The sequence below is a fragment of the Antechinus flavipes genome, chromosome 5 (assembly GCF_016432865.1).
Source record: "Antechinus flavipes isolate AdamAnt ecotype Samford, QLD, Australia chromosome 5, AdamAnt_v2, whole genome shotgun sequence".
Classification (NCBI taxonomy): domain Eukaryota; kingdom Metazoa; phylum Chordata; class Mammalia; order Dasyuromorphia; family Dasyuridae; genus Antechinus; species Antechinus flavipes.
The window spans coordinates 103,496,035-103,519,234 of NC_067402.1; the positions used below are offsets into that span (position 1 = coordinate 103,496,035).

General features: G+C 40.1%; 1 protein-coding gene across 6 annotated transcripts in view; it reads left to right on the forward strand.

The window, feature by feature from the left end:
• The window catches only part of HIPK2 (homeodomain interacting protein kinase 2), a 279,859-nt gene extending 260,646 nt beyond the window's left edge, over positions 1-19,213 (forward strand). For all 6 annotated transcript variants that reach the window (XM_051963526.1, XM_051963527.1, XM_051963528.1 and 3 more), the window contains exons 14-15: positions 5,173-5,333; positions 6,758-19,213. In XM_051963526.1, the coding sequence (XP_051819486.1) occupies positions 5,173-5,333; positions 6,758-7,222 (626 nt within the window). In that variant the 3' untranslated portion in view covers positions 7,223-19,213. The remainder of the gene's footprint in view (positions 1-5,172; positions 5,334-6,757) is intronic.
• The last annotated feature ends 3,987 nt before the right edge of the window (positions 19,214-23,200 follow it).

Here is a 23,200-nt window from a genome sequence, read left to right on the forward strand (position 1 = left end):
ACTTTCTTGGTCTCTCTGGAACTCCATTTTCTCTTTGTAAAATGAGGCACTTAGATTTGTATACCCTCTAAATCCCTTCCAGCTCTAAATCTGGAATGCTGGGGTCCTAGTATGATTGCAACTTCCTTTATCTTCTCTCTATTCTTTGTGAACTGTGTATGGGTCTTTGATGTCACTCTATTCTCTGTTCATCAGCAGCCAATCAGCATTCTTGACTGGTAAGGCCACAGAAGACTTCCTAATCTTGCCCTTTAGTTTAATATTATTGGAAAGTTGGTAACAGATTTGGTCCCATCCAACTAAAATCAAGTACTCAATCTTTTATTATTCATCTTAGCACCTTCTATCCGCTGAATTATCAAACCTATCAATCAGTTCTTTACCAAACCATCTGGACCTGACCTACATAAATTTTGTTTCCTTCAATTGAGTTTAAAAATTATCCCTTTTGAGCTAATAGTTCTTTCTACATGTCTGTCAGTTTGTTTCTACTTAAAATACAAACTTGACAAACCTCCTTAAAGAGATCAATGAAACAATACTTGTAGACTGTTGCAAGTGCTGTCAGATTTGATCCATATATTGATTTGCTTAACATTTTCTCTTTCTTTTTACAAGATTCAGGAAAAAAAAAACTACTTCAGAAATGACATAAAAACCAATCAGATCAAAACTTTTGTAAAAATAGGAATTTCATCTCATTTACCTCCTTGACACCCCCACTTTTGAATTATTTCAAAAGTGGTCAGGAAAGCTTCCACAATGGAAGCTAGCTGTATATAACCTTTTGAGGTAACTTTAGATGGCTTTTAATTTTTCATCTGTAGTCTTTATGTTTTCAATTGATATTGCCTCAACTTTTACCTCTTCTAGGTATTACTTGTGGAGAGGAAACCCATAAAAATGAGAGTAAAGATAAAGAGGTCCCCTAATTCTTCATCCCCATGTCCTCAGCTTGGCAAGGTTCCAAGAGCAGGTGCTCTTATTCCCTCTGTGTGTCTCAGGCCTCTTTGTCAGGTGAAAGCCCATGGCTACTATGATGTTTATAAATGCATAGAATAAAATACATACTGTTAGAACCCAGATATTACTAAAAAATAATGGTTGTCAAAAATAATAATAAAACTTTAAAATCTAAACTAAAAACTAAAATCTTTAAAATAATAAATAAAAAATGGCTTTTTTCCCATCTAAGCTCCTGGACCCCCTGAAATTTGTACTTGGATCCCAATTGTTAATCGTTAATTGAGACAAACTGCCATTGAAAATTCACATATCTCATCAAGCCAAACTTGTAGAAAATCTTTGCTTTGAAGGTGCCTCTTCACCTTCTTGATGTTTGGTTTGGTTTGCTTATTGACTCAGATATTTACTCCCTGTAATTTTGTTCAGTCCACTGTAATTCAGCAGATAGGTTTTGAGCACCCATTTTGTGTAAAAAAGACCTCATACTGAAACCCTGCTGAGTACCTCTCTCAGGGAGTCAGTTTCTTTTTAACTCTGACAGCATCTGGCTCTGCGTACCAGCTACAATCCATGGTTGTAGTTGGAATTAGGGTTTTCATGCTTCTGTTTTGTCTTCACTCTTCCAGTATTTTTCACATCCACTAGATGGTGATAAGAAAGTTTAACAGGGCTTGCAAACTACAGAAATGCTAGGAATAAGTCTTTTCCTAATGAAGGTTTAAAAAGTAAGATATCTTTATAATATAATCTGAAAATGTATTAGGTGAACAAAATTACAAATCACAAAAAAGAACAGGTCCAAAATAAACAAATGCTAGTGAAATGAGATAATCCTTTATTCAGCTCTCTTTAAGATTTGTATTTTTCACTTTTTTCTACCCTCAGCTTTATTCTCAGACTGAAATAAATAGTAGGTCTTTTAAAATTTGCTCTCATAATTCATTCTGACTTAAATTATTTTTTCCTCACAGAAAACCTGTGACAACCACCTATATCATTCAGGCTCTACTTTCCTTGTGCCACCTGAGCAGGTTCAGCTAGTCTCAGAGCCTGCCCCCCCTTTCACCTCTCATTGCCCAAGAGCCCTGTCCACTCCATTTTTGGCTCAATTCTCCTTGGGAAGGACAAGTTCCTTTTGGCTTTTTAACCAGCTTGTGATTCGTTGAATAAGAAGTTTGAGGAATTTCTACAACTGCAGGTCACCACCCTTTCTGACATTTCACAGTATTACAGAGAAGCCCAAACCACAAAGAGGTTAGATAAATTACCCAAAAAAGTGGATGAGCCAGAACTTAAATCTAGTTTGTCTCAGCACCAGAAGCATTCTTTAGTCACTATATCGTGGATTTCATGATCTCTGTGGCTAAACTGATCCGCAAGGATAGAGGATTGTCCATCAATGAAACCCAGATTACCTTGGAAATGAATCGAATCATGAAGCTGGAAAAAGAGATTGCCAACGCTACAGCTAAACCTGAAGACCGGAATGACCCGATCCTCCTCTATAATAATGACCCTAGGCCAGGTCCAAAACAACTTTACGTTGGTGATCGATGGAAAGCCATTAAGCTGGGCAAATTACACAAATGAAATCATGTCAACTGTGAACATTAATGTTGCAAATAAGGAAGCTGTGATTGTGTATGCTCCCGAATATTTAACCAAACTTAAGTTGATTCTTACCAAATATTCTCCCAGAGATCTTCAAAATTTTATGTCCTGGCGACTCATTATGGATCTTGTAAGCAGCCTCAGCCTAACCTACAAGGAGTCGAGAAATGCTTTCCGGAAGGCTCTTTATGGCACAACATCTGAAACAGCCTCTTGGAGACGTTGTGTTAATTATGTCAATGGGATCATGGAAAACTATCAATCGCAGATTCATTTAAACAGGATCTGTACAACGTTTTGGCTTTTTGCACTGCTATTATATCGTCGGGTTTCTGCTCTTAAAGGCTATATCATGCCCATGTGATCTACAAGTATTTAAAAGTCTTAATATAACAAAGAATGCAATAATTATAAAAAAAAATTGTGGTTTATTTCTTCATAGTCCTTTGCAAGCTCAACTATCTTTCCTTCTGAACACATACCGCAAACTAGAACATTAGAGGGTGACTGGAACTATCCACATATAGTATTTTCCTAGTTTCTAGTTCATTCCTTCTACTGATGGCCAAAGAAGACTAAGAAAAGAGAAAAATTCTGGTTGGTTGGGATTTTTTTTTAAAGATGAATAGAACATATCTTTGGGGGGCAGCTAGTGGCACAGAGCCTAGAGTCAAGAAGATTCATCTTCTTGAGTTCATTTCTGATCTCAGACACTCTTAGACTCTGGGCAAGTCATTTAACCCTATTTGTCGCAGTTTGCTCATCTTTAAAAATATGCTAAAGAAGGAAATGGCAAACCCCTCCAGTAACTTTGGCAAGAAAAGCCCAGTGGGGTCATGAAAAGTTAGATATGACTGAAAAACAACTATACAACAAGCAACAAGTCTGCCATGGCCTACTATATTTGGTAAAGTTTCTTTGTGATTTTTGCCTATCAGTCAATCAGGTATTTATTCAAGAAATTAAATATCAAGTGCCTTTTATTTTGAAAGTCCCAGTGCTGGGTCCATAATGAAGAACTATGATACAAGAACTTCCAAGCTTTCTGGCATCTTCTTCATCCCCTAGGAATTAGTTCATTTTTAATCTTTCAAATTCTATTTCTGATTTCAAATGCATATATGAACTTTATGACCTACACATTTGAAGCAAAAAGAAAAGTCTCTGCTCCAAGAAGAAAGCTTCCCTACATGTCTTTTGCCTACTGGTGCCATTTCTGATTATTCTCAGACTTCCTGGATTCTAGGTCACACCTACCTATATAAACATTTCTGCCTATTGATCTCTTTAATTACCTCATTTGACTTGAGCTATTGCCTCCCAGATCTTCAATTCCCATCTGCTCTTTCCAGCCTTGCCTACCCACCTTGTTTTGACTGGTGTACCCATCAGATGCCACCTTGCATGCTAAACATTTAAATATGGCCCCATTTAGCCACCTCAGCCTTGCTGCTAATGAACATGTAGCCAAGTTGGTTACTCACTTTGGCTGGAAAAGTGGTGTATAATTTGAGGCGGGTCCCTCCTTGTGAAACACAATTTGGTTACTGTTTCTCTTCTGATTGCACTGGAATATTGCTAGTATCTTCCACCATTTCATACCTGCAACCCTCCATCTGAATATCTCTACACCACTCTTTGACAGTATAGAATTTTACAGTTTTCAGCGCATTTTAATTTGTGCTGTTCCATTGGATTCATACAGTATCCATTTGAGAAGACTTAAAATGGGAGGTCAAAAAAAAAAAAAAAAACACCTCAATTTTGAAGCAATAAAAACTTAGTAGCCAAGAAATGAGGTCAACATGATGAAGAGTATAGATGGTAAATGGCAGAACTATATTAAAACTCTGGCCCTTTAACATTTGGTAATATGTGAAGTATGTGGTATAGTAAAGAGAGAGTGCTGGATGTGGTTTAAATCCTGCTTCCAAGGCTCACTAGCTCTGCGACTATGGACTTGTCCCTGAGCCCAGTAACCTCCTTTGTAATACTATTGTGCCTGTCTGTCTTGTTTGGAGGAAGAAAACAAGAGTATGTATCTAAAGTACTTTACAAACCTTCCTAACTTCAAGAATCTGTCTTTTCCTTGATATGAGTACTTCTTCTACCAAGATAGATCATGGCTATCACTTAGATCATCGTCAAAAAAAGAAAAAATCACACACACAAGCCCCCACCCTCTGCTTAATTTGATGCTTTTTCAAACTTAGTTTGGTTGTTTCTAGCCTACATAATAGACATGTGGCCTATCCCTAGACCCTGAATGTCAACTGTTGTGATAGCTATGAAGTCTTTTCCCAAACCATGCCCTTTTCATTTCTGTGCAACAAATATGTACAAACAATCTTTTTAAAGGGTAAATAGGAAATAATTTGTCCTTTGACTTCCATTGAAGTTACCTCACTTGTATTCAGTACCTAATTCTTTTCCAAAGAGAAATAAAAGTTGGAATTCAAATAAGGTAATGCTAGTAATTCTGTCAACTTTAAGATGTCTTTTTTATTATTTGGCTTCATTGGAGCTTTTTTGGAGGGGATTTTGAGCCTTGGTGATTTGATTTTACATGTTAATCATGTTTCCTCTTCCTGACAGTCAATACCAGTCACCACTCATCCTCCTACAAGTCTAAGTCCTCCAGCATCGTGACCTCCACTAGTGGTCACTCTTCAGGGAACTCGTCTGGAGCCATCGCCTATAGGCAGCCGCGGCCAGGACCACATTTCCAGCAACAGCAGCCTCTTAATCTCAGCCAGGTAAGCCAACATCTTAGAAAGCCCAACCAAATGTTGAGTTTGCTGTCTTGCCTTACAACTGGCTTCTAGGTAGTGCAATGGGCTGAACACTACTAACCTGCAGTCAAGAAGACCTGAGTTCAAATCCAGCCTCAAATACTTAACTAGCTATGTGACCCTAGGCAAGGTTATTAACCTCTATTTGCTTTCATTTCCTAATCTGTAAAGTGAGGTTAATAATACCGACTACCTCACAGGGTTATTGTGAGGATAAAATGAGATAAAACTTGTAAAGTACTTTAGCTCAGTACTTGGAACATAGAGCTATGTAAATGTTAGCAATTGTTGAGTTGTTTTGTGATCCCTTTTAGGGTTTCTGGACAGGGATACAGGTCTGGTTTGCCATTTCCTTCTCCACTTCATTTTACAGGTGGGGAAACTGAGGCTTATAGGGTCATACAGCTACTAGGTATATGAGGCCAGATTTGAATTTAGGTCTTCCTGACTCCAAATCTGGTGTCCTCTCCCCACTGCACTATCTGATTGTCCAGAAAAATTATCTTAGAGCTTCAGCCTTCAGTTACCTCATCTTAAACATTAAAAAGATAGCATGCTCAGCCCTTATTCATATCACAGAACTACTGCAGAGATGAATTAATTCTAATCCTACCTGCCTGAGGGCAATTTGTAACAACTGTGTACAAATAAGCTTCCTATAGGAAAAATAGGAAAAGATCAAAAGAGAGAAGGTACTAGAATTTAGAGAGTCTGGAGAAGGCTTTCTATAGAAGATGGCATTTCACCTGAGACCTGACTGAAGGCAGGGAGGCGAGAAGGAAGAGCTTATTCTGTGCATGTGGGACAACTGGGAAAAACAGCCAAAGTCAGGAGATGGGAGAGTGTTATTTAAAGAACAGTAAGGAGCCTCGTGTCACTAGCTGGAAGAGTATGAAGATCAGAAAGTTTAGTGAGACAGGAGTGAAAGGCTTTGAATGCCGAACAAGATTTTCTGTTTGCTCCTGGAGGCGATGGGGAATCCTGGGATGGGAGGAGGGGACAGTCAGATGTGTGCTTTAGAGAAAGCACCTTGATGACTGAATGGAGGATGGGCTGGAGGAGTTGTGACAGACATATCAGCTAACTAGTCCGAGGACAGAGATGAGGCCTTGTGACAGGAACAGAAGAGAGAAGGGATATGTTTGAAAAATGCTCCAAAAGTGAATCAGCAGACTGGATCGACATGCAGTGCTGAGTTGTGGATGACCCTCGAATTGCAAGTCTCGAAGATGGTGTGAAGGAGACTGCAGCAAGGGAAAAGGATGTAGCTCAGGTGACAGTCCTAGAGGCTCTAGCTAATGAACCCCAGAGGGTTCACCTGTTCTCCCTGCGCCTCATCTCCTGCCTAATAGAGTCTAACCCAGCATCTTGGTGCTTGTCTTTTTTAGGCCCAGCAGCACATCACCACGGATCGAGCCGGACCTCACCGGCGCCAACAAGCCTACATCACTCCTACAATTGCTCAGGCTCCGTACTCCTTTCCGCACAACAGCCCCAGTCATGGCACAGTCCACCCTCACCTGGCTGCTGCTGCCGCCCACCTCCCAACCCAGCCTCACCTCTACACCTACACCACCCCTGCGGCTTTGGGCTCCACCGGCACCGTAGCCCACCTTGTGGCCTCCCAGGGCTCTGCTCGCCACACCGTGCAGCATGCTGCCTACCCAGCAAGCATTGTTCACCAAGTCCCTGTTAGCATGGGGCCTCGAGTCCTGCCCTCACCCACCATCCACCCAAGTCAATATCAAGCTCAATTTGCCCACCAGACCTACATCAGCGCCTCTCCGGCCTCCACTGTCTACACTGGATACCCATTGAGCCCTGCCAAGGTCAACCAGTACCCTTACATATAAATACTGGAATGTGGGAGGAGGGTGAAGAGAGGGAGGTTTGAAAGAAGGGAGGGGAAGAAAGGAGAAGGAGAGAGAAAGGGAGCACCTTGGATTGAAATGGGAGCGAGGCTGCTTTTTATACAGGAGGATGCAGCTCACAAACAATGCAAATGGGGCCGGGGAGACAGAGGAAGAAAGGTAAGGAAGTGAGAGTTAGGGGCTGTCAGTGAAACTTGAACAAGGAAGTGGAAGGAGAGGACAGAGGAAAGACATTTTGAAAAAAGGAAGGAACTGAGGAGGGGAAATTATTCTATGCTTTTTATTTTTAAAAAGAAAAAGGAAAAAAAAAGAAAACAATAACAACAACAAAAAAACCCACAGAATCATGTATCCATTCTGCACCAAACTGGAGAGGAGAAGAGAGCACCAGGAAGATCCCAGAATTTGGGGGCCCCAGTTTTTTAAGAACTTTATCTATAGACTTTTGAAAGATTATTTTCATATGACAGCAAGTGACATTTAAGAAGTTGCTGTCAGGGACACCTGAAACCGAAATCCAATAGGTTTTTAATCAATTGAACAAAATAAGAAAAAGGGATTTTTCCAGAACTCTGAAGGGCCCATAACCCTCCTGTGCATCTGGCTGTGATCCTAGGGCACTGATATGTAGTCGTTATTGTGGGGATGGAGAGAAGAAGGTGAGGGTGAGAGTCAGGCAAGATATAAGAAAGGGGCAGGCTGGGCTCCTCATTGCTTTGGAGTCAAATTCACGCCCTTGTGTTTGGCCAGCTGGTAGATGATTTGGAGAGGGTCTAATTTTCCCTTCCGGGCATTCTGGATCAATCCCTAAGCAATGTTATTCCTAAAATGTCATTAATAATGTATGTTGAAATTCTGAGTTTTCTTTTCTGTTGTTTTCTTTTCACTTTGAATCCCTAGCCGTGTAGGAGGTAGCAGAAGTTTTAGCCGCCCCCCCCCCTCCCCACCTCCACATAGGATGTAGCACTGTAGCCCTTTTTTTCTTACTTTGTGTTCAACTTCAGTGATACCAATAGATTTATCTTCAATGTGATTGCACAAAAAAGTGATATAACATAGGCATGTAACAAAGTGATTGTCTAGGTTTGTGTGTGAGAGTGTGTGTGAGCGTGTGTGAGCGTGTGTGTGAGCGAGAGACCAGAGAGCTGGTGCTGCCTTCTCTCTGCAATGCGTTCCTCGGCACAGCCATTACAACTGTCACAGTCTTAGTTTTACATCATTCCCTCCTAGTGCCTTACCAAATTACAGACATGCTGTAAGGGTTTACTTCCACTGGTACTCCTAGAAACTGCCTGAGGCTAGTCAGACTAGAATCCCAGTCCTCCTTTTTTGCTGTAATCTGGCTCGGGCTTTTTCTTCTTTTACTCCTAATCCTTATTTTTCTTGCGGCCAGTTGTCCTGCCCACTTTCCGTGTCAGGGAGGCTTCGCAGGGGCTGCAGGATGTTGCCCATGTGGCTTTGGAGGATTGGGTAGGAGCAGCAGCCGACTCAGAACAGGACTTTGGGCCAAGTTTTCGTGTGTTGGCCCAACGAATGAGGCATTCCCGCCTTCCCGGGGACTCGGAGGCTGTAGGCTCTTTAGAAGTGAGGATCTTTGGCAGCTTACTGTCTGCAAAGGAGGAAAATGGAGCCACTCATTGAGAGAGTAGGGATATCTTGTCAGAAGCCAGGCCAGCCTAGGGATGAGAGCAGACCCTACAAATTCTGGGTGCTCTTGGCCCCTCCCTTCATTCCTCCTTTCTCTGTGCTTGCCCTGGGAATTTAGAGTCCGGACTGAGAGTCAGATAGTCCAGCTTCTCCTCCTGATTTTTCTACTACACACTCTGTGACTTTGGCTGGGCTGACCATCCCTTTGGGCCTCAATTTTCTGGCTAGATGGTCCCCAAGGCCCCTCCCAGTTCTCCTGTTCTGTGATTCAATCTCTTGGCCCCTCTGCAGTTCCCACACCCAGCTTTCCTGCTGTCATCACTTTACCCTTGCACTATTCCCAGACCCTGCTTGTCTGGCTTCTCCCCTCCTCACCTCCATGGAAAACCACCAGCCTAGACATTTTGCTGCTAAATTCTTTCCTCCAATTCCCTAATTTTCTTTGAGCCCCTGGTTTTCAGGAAGTTTTTTGGGGGAAGAGGAGTTCCACATGAACACCCCAACCTCACTCTTGTCAGAAAGTCCTTTGCACTGCTGCATGGTTGCTTCAAGCAATATCTAGTAGGCTCTGATAAATGTACTGGAAGTGACTTGAGGGGCTGGGAATTCAGATTAAGAAAACATCCTCCTCAAGCAGAGAGAAGCCCTCAGAATTTGATTAATGGAGACAAAAAGCAATACCCTGCTACTGATAGGACCTTTCAAAATTCTTTCCAGACTTTTGATTGAAGGTGACTCTGAATTCCCACTTTGGGGATACAGTGGGAACCTGGACTTGGAAGTCAGGGAGGTCTGAATTCAAATCCTGCCTCAGATTTTACCTGTGACCTGAGCAAGTCACTTTATTTCTTCCTGCTTGCGTTTCCTCCTCATCTGTAATGAGGTTGGATTCAGTGGCTTTCAAGGTCCCTTCCAGCTCTAAATATATGATCCTTTGACCTCTATGTCATATTTTCTTAATCCCCCTTTGCTCTCACCTCTACATCCCTCCCCAGCTCTGCAACTCTAGACTTGTCCAGATAATCTTCTGCAAATAGTGTTTTCTTAATGACGACTTAGTTTCATCTCAGTAAAGTTGTTAATTTAGCTCTTAATTGCAAAGGAACTCTGGAAACTTCCCTCCTTCCCCACACATCTTAGAAATTTTACAAAGAACAGTCTCTCCCGATGGAGGAGTAAATAGCCCTGACACAAATGAGTATAAGATTAGACCACATTCCCCAGGGGCATATCTGAGAGAACATTTTTACCCCTTTGAGGCCCTGTACACCATCTGAGCCCAAGCAATATTTGTTGTCTGAAGCATTGGGCAGAATATGAAATAGAATTGGGAAAGTGCTTGCAGCAGGGATCGGATTTACTCTCACCTTATTATCACAGTACTACTCACCCTCATTTAGGACAAAGGGATTGAGACACAGCCTCAGCGAAGAAGGGAGCTTTCCCACAGTCACATGACCTTGAAAGATCGTCTGCAGTTGCACATATGTGAGTTATCCAACAGTAGCATGCATTCTCCCCAGGTGCAAAAGTGTCCGGCAACTAACAAATGAAACTCAAGTTGGCCATGTTAGTTTCTTGGGAATCTCCAGAAGAAATCATTCCAATACTGACTTCGCTAAAATCAAAACATTCTGGTTTTCCTGGGGACAAAAAACGCCTTTTCTATTAAAGAGAAAAAAAAAAAAAACTGTTCATATCCAAAATGTCCCATTCTTTTTCCCATTTCCTCTCTGATTCTTCTCCCTCTCTTGTCACACTTCCCCTTCAGGTCAGCACTGAAAATTTAGTGCGATTTATATACTCAAGGAGGGTCACCATTATTTTATTGTAATTGTGACTACTATAATAATGCTGATATTTAGCTTGAGTGTTAATTTCCTCCATTCCAGCATCTTAATGTATGTTTTCTTCTTTATATTTAACTGTATCATTTTATGGTTTTTTTTGAATGGGATGAAGGCTATCAGAGGGTCTAATCACGTGAAACAAAAAAGAACCAAATACAGAAAGTTGACTAGGAACAACAGGTAGGACTTTCATTTTCTTTTCATCTCTGTTATTCTAGAATCTTCCAGTAATATCTGTATTGGACAGGACAGGAATGGAGTGCAGAAAACATAGAAGCTGGCTGTATTCCATACTTTGCACAGAACTTCCATTGGTTTGGGAACCAATTTTTTGAATTGATATTTCATTGGTTGAATGATTGGACCTGAAACCTTGATATAATTCTTACCACCTTCCATGCTCTTACCTCCATTTCCAAATCTCACTGCCCCACTCAGTTCTTTCCTAGCCTCCTAATTGCTCTGAAAGCCCTATTTAGCTTTCAAAATAAAGTACCCTTGCTCTGAAAATTATTGTGTATAATAAGTTGCCGTGATGGTCAGGTAATTGTAACCACTATAAACTCTTAGAGGGATGAGAAGAAGAAATGGGAAATATACCTTTTCCCAGGGGAAAAGTCCCCTTCTCTCCCTGTCCCCTTTCACTTTACACACACTTATACAAACCCTTCCTCAACCACTTATTCTCCTTTAGGTACACAGTCCCAGGGATGTCCCACTTAGGATACAGGCATACAAACACATATGAAGAGTTAACCATTTAAATAACCACAGATAATACCTGAGCCCAAAAGCCTTTGAAGAGCCAAAAGTTATTTAGATGTGATGGGTCAGAACCCATGTGAAATCATTGAGTGGGACTATAATAATGTTTCCTACAATCATCAGCATCATCATAAATATTTATTGAACAACCTAATCTCAATACACCATGTATACTCCTTTAAAAAAATTAGTAACAATGTTTTAGGTGCCACATATTCCATATTCTTGGGTAAGGATAAAGGATTTAAATATCAGGTATCTATTAGCCTGATAATGCCTCCTATGAGACCTTTAATCCAGAATCCCAAATAAAAAAATGCTGAATCAAACCCAACATAGCAATAGTCATGTTTCCAATTCAGCATCCTCCCTTCAATCTCTAGCCTTGTACTTTTAGCACTGAACTACTTTGGCAGTTTGAAAAAGGTAAAATAGTCTTCTCTCTCCCTAAGAACAGGAATTTTGAGTACAGAACTTCTTGCTTGGTATGTCCCTTATCTGTTTCACAAAATTGTTGGTTTACCTAGCACAACATACCAATCTTTAGCAAAATTTTTCCTTCCTGTTTGGTGGTAACATGTAAAGAACAAGGTAAGAAGGGGAGAAAAATGAATAGCATGAATCGTCTTCTGCAGGTGAATTTGCTTCTGGTTGATTGGTTTCTTTTGGCCCATGTGGATGATTACACCTGTCTCTGTGACTAGATCCTCTTTTGTGATATGACAGCTGTTTCCAGGAAAGGCAGGGAGGGGTAAGCAGACTGATGTGATGGTGGTGGAATCTGAGGCACAGTGCCAATTAAGGTTGCAAAGTGGAGCGTTGTGGTACTTCTAATTCTGAGGGGAAAGAAAGGCCGGATCAAATTGGTGTTTGTGATAGTGACAGGCAATCAGTATGGACTCTATTTGCTTTTCTAGCCTTACTGGAGAGAAGGATTTTTTAAGGGTAGGGAAAAAATCTGGGCTTTCTCCTCTTTTCAGGGAAAGACCCAGGTTGTTAAAAATGCAGGACCATTGCCCATAAGGAAGGGACGGTTGTGGTAGTAGCAAAAAAGATGGCTATATCTTGAATTGACCTCTGGAGTTGAAAATTGAAAACATTATTGAATAAGATTATGGTAGACATTTCAGGGTGTGTGACTATGTGTGTGTGTTAGTGTGCATGGAGCAGGCTTTACTTGGAAACTGGAGGGAAGGAGATGAAGAGATTTAAGGAAGTATTCTTGGTGGTCCATGTTGGATATAGACTGGAAGCATCCCTTGTCCCCATCCTTTGCTTCCTGGTAGCAAGGGGAGGAGGGGAGAGGATGTATGCAAACATAGCTTCTCTTACTGGCCTGTCAGACAGCTGTTGTGAAAGAAAAAGACAGAAAGACAAGAAGGAACTATGTAGGTGGCCTCTGCTCCAGAAGGGAATTCAGCGGAAGAACAGAAGTTTGTTCTGTAACTGGAGTTTGGGACTTCATTACCCCATCGCACTCGTGATTTTGTCATGAAACATTCCAGCACAGGGACACTTTCAGTGCTTGTTTTTGTTTGTTTCTTTCCTTTTCTTTGTGATAAATTTCAGAAGGCGTAGCCTAAAAACCGGGCACAGCAGAAATCCCATTACCAAACTTGAAAGGAAGATGAAAATCTTCATTTCCTTAGCCAAAGAAACCTTTGCAGAACCATCATCATGTGCAGACAGAATAATGTTCCTGTCTTTCTTTTACAGGCAATAACAACATCGTTAAAGACCAAATTCCTTTTTTTTTTTCCTTCTCTTTCTCTCCCTCCCCTGATTTGTAAGATGTTTTGTTGTGGGGATTTTTGTCACATTCATTTCAAAACCACACTCACCTAATAAAGAAATATGAAGATTAGCAACACTAAATACTGCTGCTATCCCAAACTGTGAGCATACTGTAATAATACTGGGGCTGAAGCTTTTCCCAAGATTATATCCAACATGAATTTAAATAAACATTCCCTGTGGTTGGAAACCAATATTAGGAGCATCAAATGAAACTGGAAACTGTTTGGCATAATTCATCCTTGCTAGTCCACTTGGATGCCTTAGAACTCACATTTAGTCTCCACAGAAGAGTTCCAGTAATATCTCAGTCAGGGACCTATGGAATTGGAAGAACATGCAGGAGTGTGGAGACTCAAAGGAAGCACTTTAAAATCTTAGTTCTCCACTAATTGATAACCATTGAGAGTGGGGGTTGGGGGGAGTCTAAATGCTTCCTACTACTCCTAGGTGTCTAAGAAAGAGATGCCCCTTCCAGATGTGAAGAGATGTGCAGGGAAGTGAGTGGGGAAGCTGTGTCTTTGGAAGACGGCACAGCTAGAATTTGCCTCCATAGTCATGGTCTTTCTACCTCCCCTTGCATCATTCCTCCATGAATCTTTGACAGCCTCTGCTCTCAAGCCACTACTTTGGAGAACTAACTTTATTAACCTCTATTAAAAAAAAAAAAAAGTCCTCCATATCCCCCAGGCAGTGACCTTGTATATGTACAGTTACAGAATATGGCGAAGAAAAACAGAATGTAGCTTTCTACACATAATTGACCCAAGGTCCTTGAGGTGATGGAGCAGAGCTGTTGTAAATCAGGACATTGGGATGTGGGGGTGGGGGTGGGCATGGGGGAGGAGTTGCTTTGTTTTCAAATTCAAGGTCATGGCTGTCATCACCACCAGACTCCCTCAGGGGTCATCAGCTTCTCTGGAGAACCAGATGTTAGGCCATTCAGAATCATCACCCTCAATCCCCCCATTCCTATATTGTGACCTCCTTTAAAAGGAGGCAAATAATGCTGTGTGCTGTAGGATTAAATCAGAATAAGAATCCTAAGGGCAGCTCTAAACTGGGCTTTTTAAAAGAGAAAAAACAGGAAAAGACCTTGAATTTGACTGCAACTGGAGTGGGCAGAATCAGTCTGATCTGTGGAAAAATTGGGGGAGGGGGTTAGCTAAGGTTATTTTGAGGCCATGTTCAGTGGTTTTTAGAAAATAACAAAATTGAAATGTATTTCTTGTGTATGGACTAGCTTTATCCTTCAGTCTTAGCAGTGCTGCTATAACAAACTTAAGTGTGAAGAAAAAAAATGTTCTTTTCTTTTTAAAAAGTATCTTTTGCTTGCTTATAGTTAATCCAAGAAAGGCAATACTAAAGGTATATTTTTTTCAGAATGCTATTTTTTACTGCACTGATAAATATTATGACAACTCTGATCTCTGTAACAGATCAACTGTTCAGCTGTGGGTGGAACCATATGAAGGATTCACACCAATCTTGTAAATACCACGTGTAGGTCTGTCATCCAGAGGCTCCTTTTTCTTTATTTAAAAAAAGCAAATACAAAAACCTTCAAAACCAGAAACAAAACTAAGGTTTCCTTTCTGAGACAGACAGGCAACCCTCTCAAAAGAGACTGGAGAGCAGCAGCCCTGAGGAAACCCGGCCAGGTTTGAGGACCCAGTTGCCAGTCTCAAGAGCCCAGGAGAGGGAATCATTAATGCAGAGGCATTTTGATTTGAGTTGAAAGGTTACATGAAGTTAAAAACGTTTGAGGGCCAGAATTCTGTCAGATATCTATTAAACTGCTGTGGAACATCCTTTGAATACTTTTTTTTCCCATTTGTTTTTCCTCTTAAAAATGATTTCCCTGGCTCCAGGGTGGTTTGCCTCAGTTCTTGGGTAGTTTACATGAATTCCAGAATGTTCAAGAACTCTGCCTCCATTGGAAGCAAACCCAGCTGATCAGAATGCAGGATCCTGGGTTGTTTCAGTAGGTGTTCTGGAATTCTGAGGATTTTTTTTAGAAGGTTTTAGATACATTTATCTTACACAAACTGTGACCTAGTGGCAATAAATTACCTCAAATGTGGGCATTCATCCTGGTTTTAGCCTTTTTGAAAACATGTAGCCAGCTTGAACTTGGGATTAAAAAAAAAAAAAAAAAGACGACTATGGACTCCATATGGGCTGGAAATAATGATAAATGCCCACCCTGGTCATTGTTGCTTGAGTGAATTCTGAAGATAGTGATTCTTTACAATAAAAATTAAACCAAGGAATAGATTACTGTGTGTGTTGTACTCAAATGTGATGTTAAAATGCACATGTACGTATATATGTTCATAGCTACTGTAACATACTTAAGCCTTCTAGAAGATATTTAAAGAGTCACGTTATAAATTAGCATCAACTAAATCATCGACTGTGGATAGTTACAGATATCTGGCTACATTTTATAGTTGAGGTGTTTTCTAGTTTACATTTAAACTGGTACTTTTAAAGGGAAATTTTTGTTTGTTAAATGACATCTTCAAGCCCCTGGTGGTTTGTTTGCCTCTTCACTTTGAGGCCGTGTCCACATGAGGCAAGTGTTTATTAACTATGCTGTGTTCCTTGACCAAACATAAGTTTCCCCTTCTTTATTCTTGGATTCCATAGAATTCAGAGAAAGTATCCGAAAGAAAGTCTTAGGGAAAATGAAGGGGAAGAAGGTCCAAGAGCCCGATACTCAAGTTTTATACCCAATTTTTAGCTTTAACATCCCATATTAAAACTCTTCTCTGACGAGGAGAACAAACTGGCTCAGTGAATTTTGTCTTCAGTGGAATTCTTTGTCATCACAAGTGTGGCCAATAGCAATCAGCCAGAAATGAGATCTGTGGACACTTATTTCCCAGTTACCCTGCTGTAATATTGCAGAGCACAGGGGCTTGAAACAAATATTGAACAAAGGTTTTGTAAAAGGGGAGCATCCTTTCCCCAGATAGAAACTGACATCCACTCCCATGTTCACTGGCTAATTCTTTCCCAAAGGTATATTTCTGTCCTATATACCCAGCCCTTCATTTTGTCCTTTGAAACAGGCAAGAAGTGTCAAAGTAGCTCTTTTTGTTTTGCTTTGGTTGTCTAACTTAGTATTTAAAAAGCATAAAATCCTGTTTAGCCAAGAAACCCCCAGTGAAGACTGGGGGATGTATAGAGACCTGAGTGAGCAAATAGGAACAGATAACAAGAAGAAAACTTGGAGAATTTTAGGAGCTTTTAGTAAATCTGTGATCCTACTAGTAATAAAAGATATTTATAATGATACTAAAGACCCTTCAAAGAGAGGGATAGAATGTATAGTTCATAACTCATCTATGAGTCAGATTACTAGAACTCTGGATTCCCTCTCTTAATTAATCTCTCCTAGAAGATTTTGATGATTTTTCTTTGTCTATTATTTCCTTGTTGACAGTCATTCTGAAAAGAAAGTGCTGTGATTTAAATCTTATCTCTTAGCAGGTAATACCTATTTAAAATTTTTAAAAAGTTTTTATCCAGGCCTAGGGAACTGAAAAGAATAAAAATGCATTTACTGTTTCCTTGTAAGCTGCATTTGATTATATATTTTTATTACTATTTGCTTGCTATGAATTCTGATGTAAAAAAACATCACTTTCCCTCTTGATTGTACCCCTGATTTGGTTTGGTTTTGATATGTTTTCCTTTTAGTAACCAAATGAATTTTATGTCAATGGCTTTGGGGCTCAGCCATGTTCTTGAGACTAAAAGTACAGAAAGTGGTATAGCTCTTCTCCCCTCCCCTTTTAAAACAAAGTCCTTTGAAGGAAGGGCTCTGCCATACCTCTATAGGCACTTCCAGCTAAACTTTTTGTTAGCTGTCCATTACTGGCATTGCTATCTCCGGTGACTACAGCTGCTAACTAAATTCCTGGGAAGTTATCAATACCGGACAGTTTGCCATCCCATAAGTAAACTGGAAATAGGACCATTGCAATTTCGGCTCCTGCCTCATCCTGTGCCAGGTTGACTCAATTAGTTGCCCCAGATGCAAATCAAGGGCTCAAAGAAGCCTTTACAACCCATCACTCTTTATATCCAATCAAAATCTTGGATAAACTCACCCACTTGTCCCTAAAATGAGTGGGCTTACCTAGCTGTTAGTTATACCAAGAATTTCTTTTTAAATTACTGTTTAAATAGCTTGGCTCAGGTTATAGGAAGGATTTGCAAAATGAAAAGGAATTTGATTCAAATGTTAACCATATTCATCCTTGAGAGCTTTTCTTAACTTCCAATAGTTACATGAAGTACTCCAGCCCTACAAAAGCAAATGACTTTCTTTTCAAAGTTTCTAATTTTAGTAATTACCCACAACACCCCAACCTTTATGTTGCTCATTTCAAGAATTCTTAATGTATTATCCAGGGCACAATCATATTAGCCCCAAGGCATCTTTTTATCCTCCGCTTGTTTTGTTTTATTTTGTTTTTAACCAAATAAAGTAGAAAAGGAAGTTACACTTTGGGGCAGCAGAATTTCTAGTTTGGTAGAATCACTGTATAGCCTTTATATCTTCATATATGTCTGTATGTTTGCATATAGATATAGATGTTGATATATGTGTGTGTGTGTATATATATAAATATATATCAAACCAAATTCTGATAGGAGAAAAGTATAGCTTTATGACTAAGGAGAAAGAGGCATTTTTAAAGTTAGAATTAGACTTGGACTATTTAAAGGAAAAAAAAAAAACACCACCACCATGAAACATGTTACAGGCTGCATCAATAACACATGCAAGTAGACCAGACAAGACTGACAGTTTGCTCCACTTTTTCAAGTGGTCCTAAAGGGTAGGAATGGTGTTTCCAGATCTCCAGCACTAAAGGGGATATGTAGGTGGGCAGCAGCCAATCATAATAACTGATCTTCCCATTACATCTATTTCGATCTGATGATTAGCCTCTTACATGGTATCATGTTTCCGAAAATGGAATTTATTAGGAGGAAGAGAGGAAGGGCCTAGAGAAATGCTTACCTTTCAACTGCCCATCAATCTAAGCTACTCTGGAAAGATTCACTCCCCAGAATGGTAACAGGGAAGAGGAGAAACTGATGTTCTATCACCAACTCAAGAAAAAATGGCTCCCTCCCCATTGCTATCTCATATAGATCTTTCTCTACAGTGTCATCTCAGCTCAGTAACCCTATAAAAGCCCTGGTCTATTGTGTTCCTTCACTGTATGGTTTCTGTAATAAAAGTGTTAATCCATGTTAATCTTTGTGAAAAATTATTGCGTGCAACAGTATTTTCTTGTGTACCTCTTTTTCCTATGTGAATTGTCCTTTTTTTCTTTATTTATAAATGTCTACTTTTTTTTTTTTTTAAGACAAACCAATGTGTTGTAGACCTATATGTAACCTATTCCTTAGTCTCATATTATAGGTATAAGAATGGATATTTTACTTGGCTTTAGAATGTTTTACAAGAAAATTAATTCTTAACTGATCAAGTTCTTGCTACTAAAAAATGCTTGTGTTTTTCATCATGACGTCGTGTGCTTCTAAATTAATAATCATTTTCGTTGTAGAAAAATGGAGTGAATTTATATTAGTCTTGGAAACTAATAATAGCATTGTAAATTTATGAGATGATTTTAACAGAAAAAATTATAGAAGAATATAGTTATTTTAATTGTAATATTACTAACTGTAGGGTGAGAAAGGGGGTCCCATTGTGGTGAACTATGTTATAGCTTGTTACTCACAGTTTCTTTTTGATCATTTTTTCGGTCTCTGAGGTGAAACGAGTTATTAATTGAAATTTGTAAACTCACATATGCATATTGTATATGTGTAGAAATGTAATCACACTTTGTCTTGGAATTACATTAAACTGTTTGAAATCACTGCATACCCTGCTTGGTCCTGTCATTCATGTAACCAGGCAAATTATGATCCTGAAAGAGATCATCTGAGAAATCATATCTCATGGAGTCCCACGGCCCCTTAGCAGTAGCTATATATCATTTAAAATGGCAATAACCCCACCCTCTGCATTAAGGAAGCTGTACTCCACCTGGGCAATGGGGAAAATCCATTATTCTTAATTGTAAGCACAGAGTCAAATAACAAGCACTTAAGAAACTTTGAAATTCTTCTAGAAATGAGCTGCCTGGCTGCCTACTGTTTCACCCTGGTGATAGGAGAGTAGAACAATCACAGCCCCTTGTCTACATCTCAATAAAGACTATCTCGGCAAGGTCACGCTGACCGGCATTACTGGCTAATGAAAGTATTCCCTTGCCGAGTCCATGCCTTCTGCTCCCCACCAACAGTCAGCTCCAACTTCTGTTCCAAGGAGTTAGAGGACCCACACTTGAGGCTTAAAACGGTCTTCTGCTCTGGCCAACCCATGAAGTAAAAGAGATAGTCTTTTGTGAACTTTGGAGATAAAGTGGGCGTCAGGTTGAATTATTTTTTGATTTATTGGGAATTGAATTTATGGGGGAAGGGAAGAAATAGCACAGCTAAAATATCTTTTATCAAGATAATCCCTCCTTGGGGAGCATGAAGAAGTAGTTACTGATGATTCCATGGCCAGTCAACAACCATTTTATTAATCTGTGGTTTTATTAGATCATTACTATTAGATTGCTTGCTAAGGAGGCTTATTGATTTCTGAGATCTCTTAAGTTTAAGATTCTAAACTCAAATAATGAACTTAGTCCAGGGCACTCTGGGAGGTGACCCTTGATTGGTAGCCAATGATTTGTGAGAAAGATCATTTTTATTTTGGATCCAGGAGGGAGTTGGTATTTTTCCATGGGCTCCATAATCTAAGCTGGACCTACTATAGCATCAGTCCCAAAGGATGAGATAGTGAGGGGAAAGACTGGAACAGACCTCTGAGCCCAAAGAACGAAACAGGTTTGCAAAAAGACCCAGAAGTCTAGTGGACTTCAGTACCAAAATCTCCATGCTAGCCCTTAGGAGAGACATTGTTTTAGGAAGCCAAGGTAATCCTCATACCCACACAATTTTGTTTGCTTTTTCTGTTTCCTCAACCCTGAAGTAGTCTGCAGGTTATTTCTAAGATTTCTTCAGTCCTTTCCACAAGGGTTAATTCTCTCTCCCAACTCCACTGTTTGGTGCTCAATGGTAAGTACTGTTTTCCCAATGGTGTTTCCAGTAATAGAACACTTTTGAGGTTTGCCAAATATTTTCCTCCTAACAGCCCTGTGAGATTGATAGTATGAATACTGAGGCAAGATGTGAGGGGGAAATCTGGACGTGTAATTCCATCAGTGTGAAGAATTCCCAGAATATAAACACCCTCCCCAGATTTAGATCAGCAGCGTTTCCAGAATATATTGTTAGACAGTTGTCCTAAAGTCACAGGACTTACATGTGAATCAGCCAGGACTTGAACTCAGGCCTTGCTGGCACCAAGAACCGCCCTCGTCTCCACTCCAGATACCAGGCTGCCTCTCAACCAGAAGTCATTAAGACTGAGAAAACAGTCTTAGAAGAAGGGCTTGCCCATTGACACAGCTCCGAAGTGATCTCTTGTGTTTCATTTGGTCTAATGAGCAAGGGACTACCTCGTGGGGGTCAGGCTCCCTGCCTGTGAACTGTGGGGGAAATCTCAGCCTCTCCTTAATTCACAGGGTTCCATAAAAGAAAATAAAAGTTTATCCTAGTAAAAATCTATAAAGATAAAATGAGCTAATAAAAAACTAGCAGACATTTCCGTCATCCCCTAAGTAAAGTGCTTTGAAAATGGCAGGTGTTTGTGAGTTGTAGTTAGTTTGCTCAGTAGTTAGACTCAGTCACTCACAATTTCTGTGATCTTGGGACAGAGACAAACTATTGCATAGTCACAGTCATAATCATCTTGCAAATGTATGTAGTTAGTAAGTATTTAGCCACCAATGCCAGAGGTGGAGTGGCGGATGACATGTTAGGGGAGCAGGTTTTTAAGTTTAAACTGTATTAACATTTTTTCCATTATTTTCTTCAGTCTAGACAATAAATAAAATTAGCCTTGATTTGTAGTATTTGCCAACTTCCACGGTATAAATGGGCAACAAGGTGGTGCGGTAGAGTATTGGGCTGGAAATCAGCTGAGTTTAAATCCAGGCTCAGGTATTTCTTGTGTGACCCCAGGCAAGTCACTTAACCAATAGGGTTGGTAGTAGGTTTGCCAGAATTTCCTCCTCTGTAAAATGACCGGGTTAAGGAAGTCAGAATGTTTGCCAGGAACACCCCAAATGGGATCATAAGGAGTGGGGCTGGATAGCAAGGGGCTAGTGCTCGCTCACGTTGAAAATTTAACACCTGGCTTTTAGGGACTGGTCGGAGCTGCTCCGCCTGGGCCCAGAAGGAAACAACTCAGTACTCAACCTCCAAATTTCTAAGCGTGACTTAAGACATCTTTTCCTGCCAATTGGGGCATTTGGGGGTGGGCGATTGGGGGTTCTGAGGAAGAAAGGAAGGGTACACAGAATTATTGGGATACTAGAAACAATATTGGACAATAAAATAAGGTGGACTAGAATTTGGGTTCTTTTCCAGCATGACCATTGACTGACCTTGGACAAGAAATTTTCCTCTTTCTTTATATTAAAAACAAAGGGATTAGTTGCTATTATTTCTAAGGTCACTTAGCAATCTAGGATTTACTAGTAATCCTCAACCGCCCCCTAGTGGTCTTGGGGAGCCAAAGCGCCAAAGGAGAATACCAAGAGGAGCTCCTATTGATCTTTCTTTGAACTAGATGTTGTGGTCCATTTATAGAGTACTGGCTGATTTGCATATGGAAAGGGAACGAGCATTTATTAACTGCCGAATATGTGCCTGGCACTGTGCTAATCACTTTAGACGGCTAGAAACTTAGGAGCAAATTAACTGTGTGGCAGAATTTCTGCTGGGTCAATAGTAAGACAATGGTCGACTTGCATTTGTGAATTTTTGGAAAGATTTTCAACCTTTTTAAAAGCCTTGGTTTTTTTTAAAAATTTCCATTTCCTTGGGAATTTGATGAGTACTCCATACAGACGGGGAAGAGGGAATTAAACACTAGTAAGCCCTCAGATTGGGTACTTTCTTTGCTAGATTTCAATTTTTGCTTTGTTTTTAATCTTGTAATAGGAGGTAGAAAAAGGTCAGAAATTTAGTATGAGTTATAGGAAGATTACCTGCTAGTTTTCTGCCATAGGGACATCCTCATGCTCCCATTTTGTAACCCTTGTGATGTCAGTTTGAATTCTGAGAAATTTAGAAAGGAGATGCTTTGGTTTAGTTTGGTTTGTTTTTTCAGGAAATCCAATAATGTGGGTAAAATTATAGTTGTGTGAATTAATGATTTTCTGTTTCAACCCCTTGCCCACAGTCTCCCTCCCCACTTCTTAGTATCCAATTGGAAGGAGAAATGAACCTTTCAATATTTCAGCCTGAGCTTTCTCATTGTACCAGTGAGAACCCTGCTTATAAATGGGGATGAAGGAGAGGGAAATATATTATCCAGTTACAAACTTTCTTAATTATACACCGATGTCTTTCTAATGATCTTCCCAATTCTGTAGTGAGGATTCACATAAATCTTTGGGACCAGAAAGGCTCTTCTTGTCCAAGGAAGTATTTATAGATATTGTAGAATAGGACTTTTTTTTAACTGAAAATTAAAAAAAAAAAAAAGTCTGGAAAGAAGACACAAGTGGGGAGAAAAGAGACTGGCTAGCTAGGCAAAGGCTCCCATATGCTGCTTCTCTTTCAAGCCTGAGGATTTGGTTTTACTGCCCAACATGGTCCACCCCATTCCATCTGTAATGGGAGAAGCAATGATTGATTCTTGACCTGTGAGCCTTCCTTGAGGCACATAGTACTGGCAACCCTGACA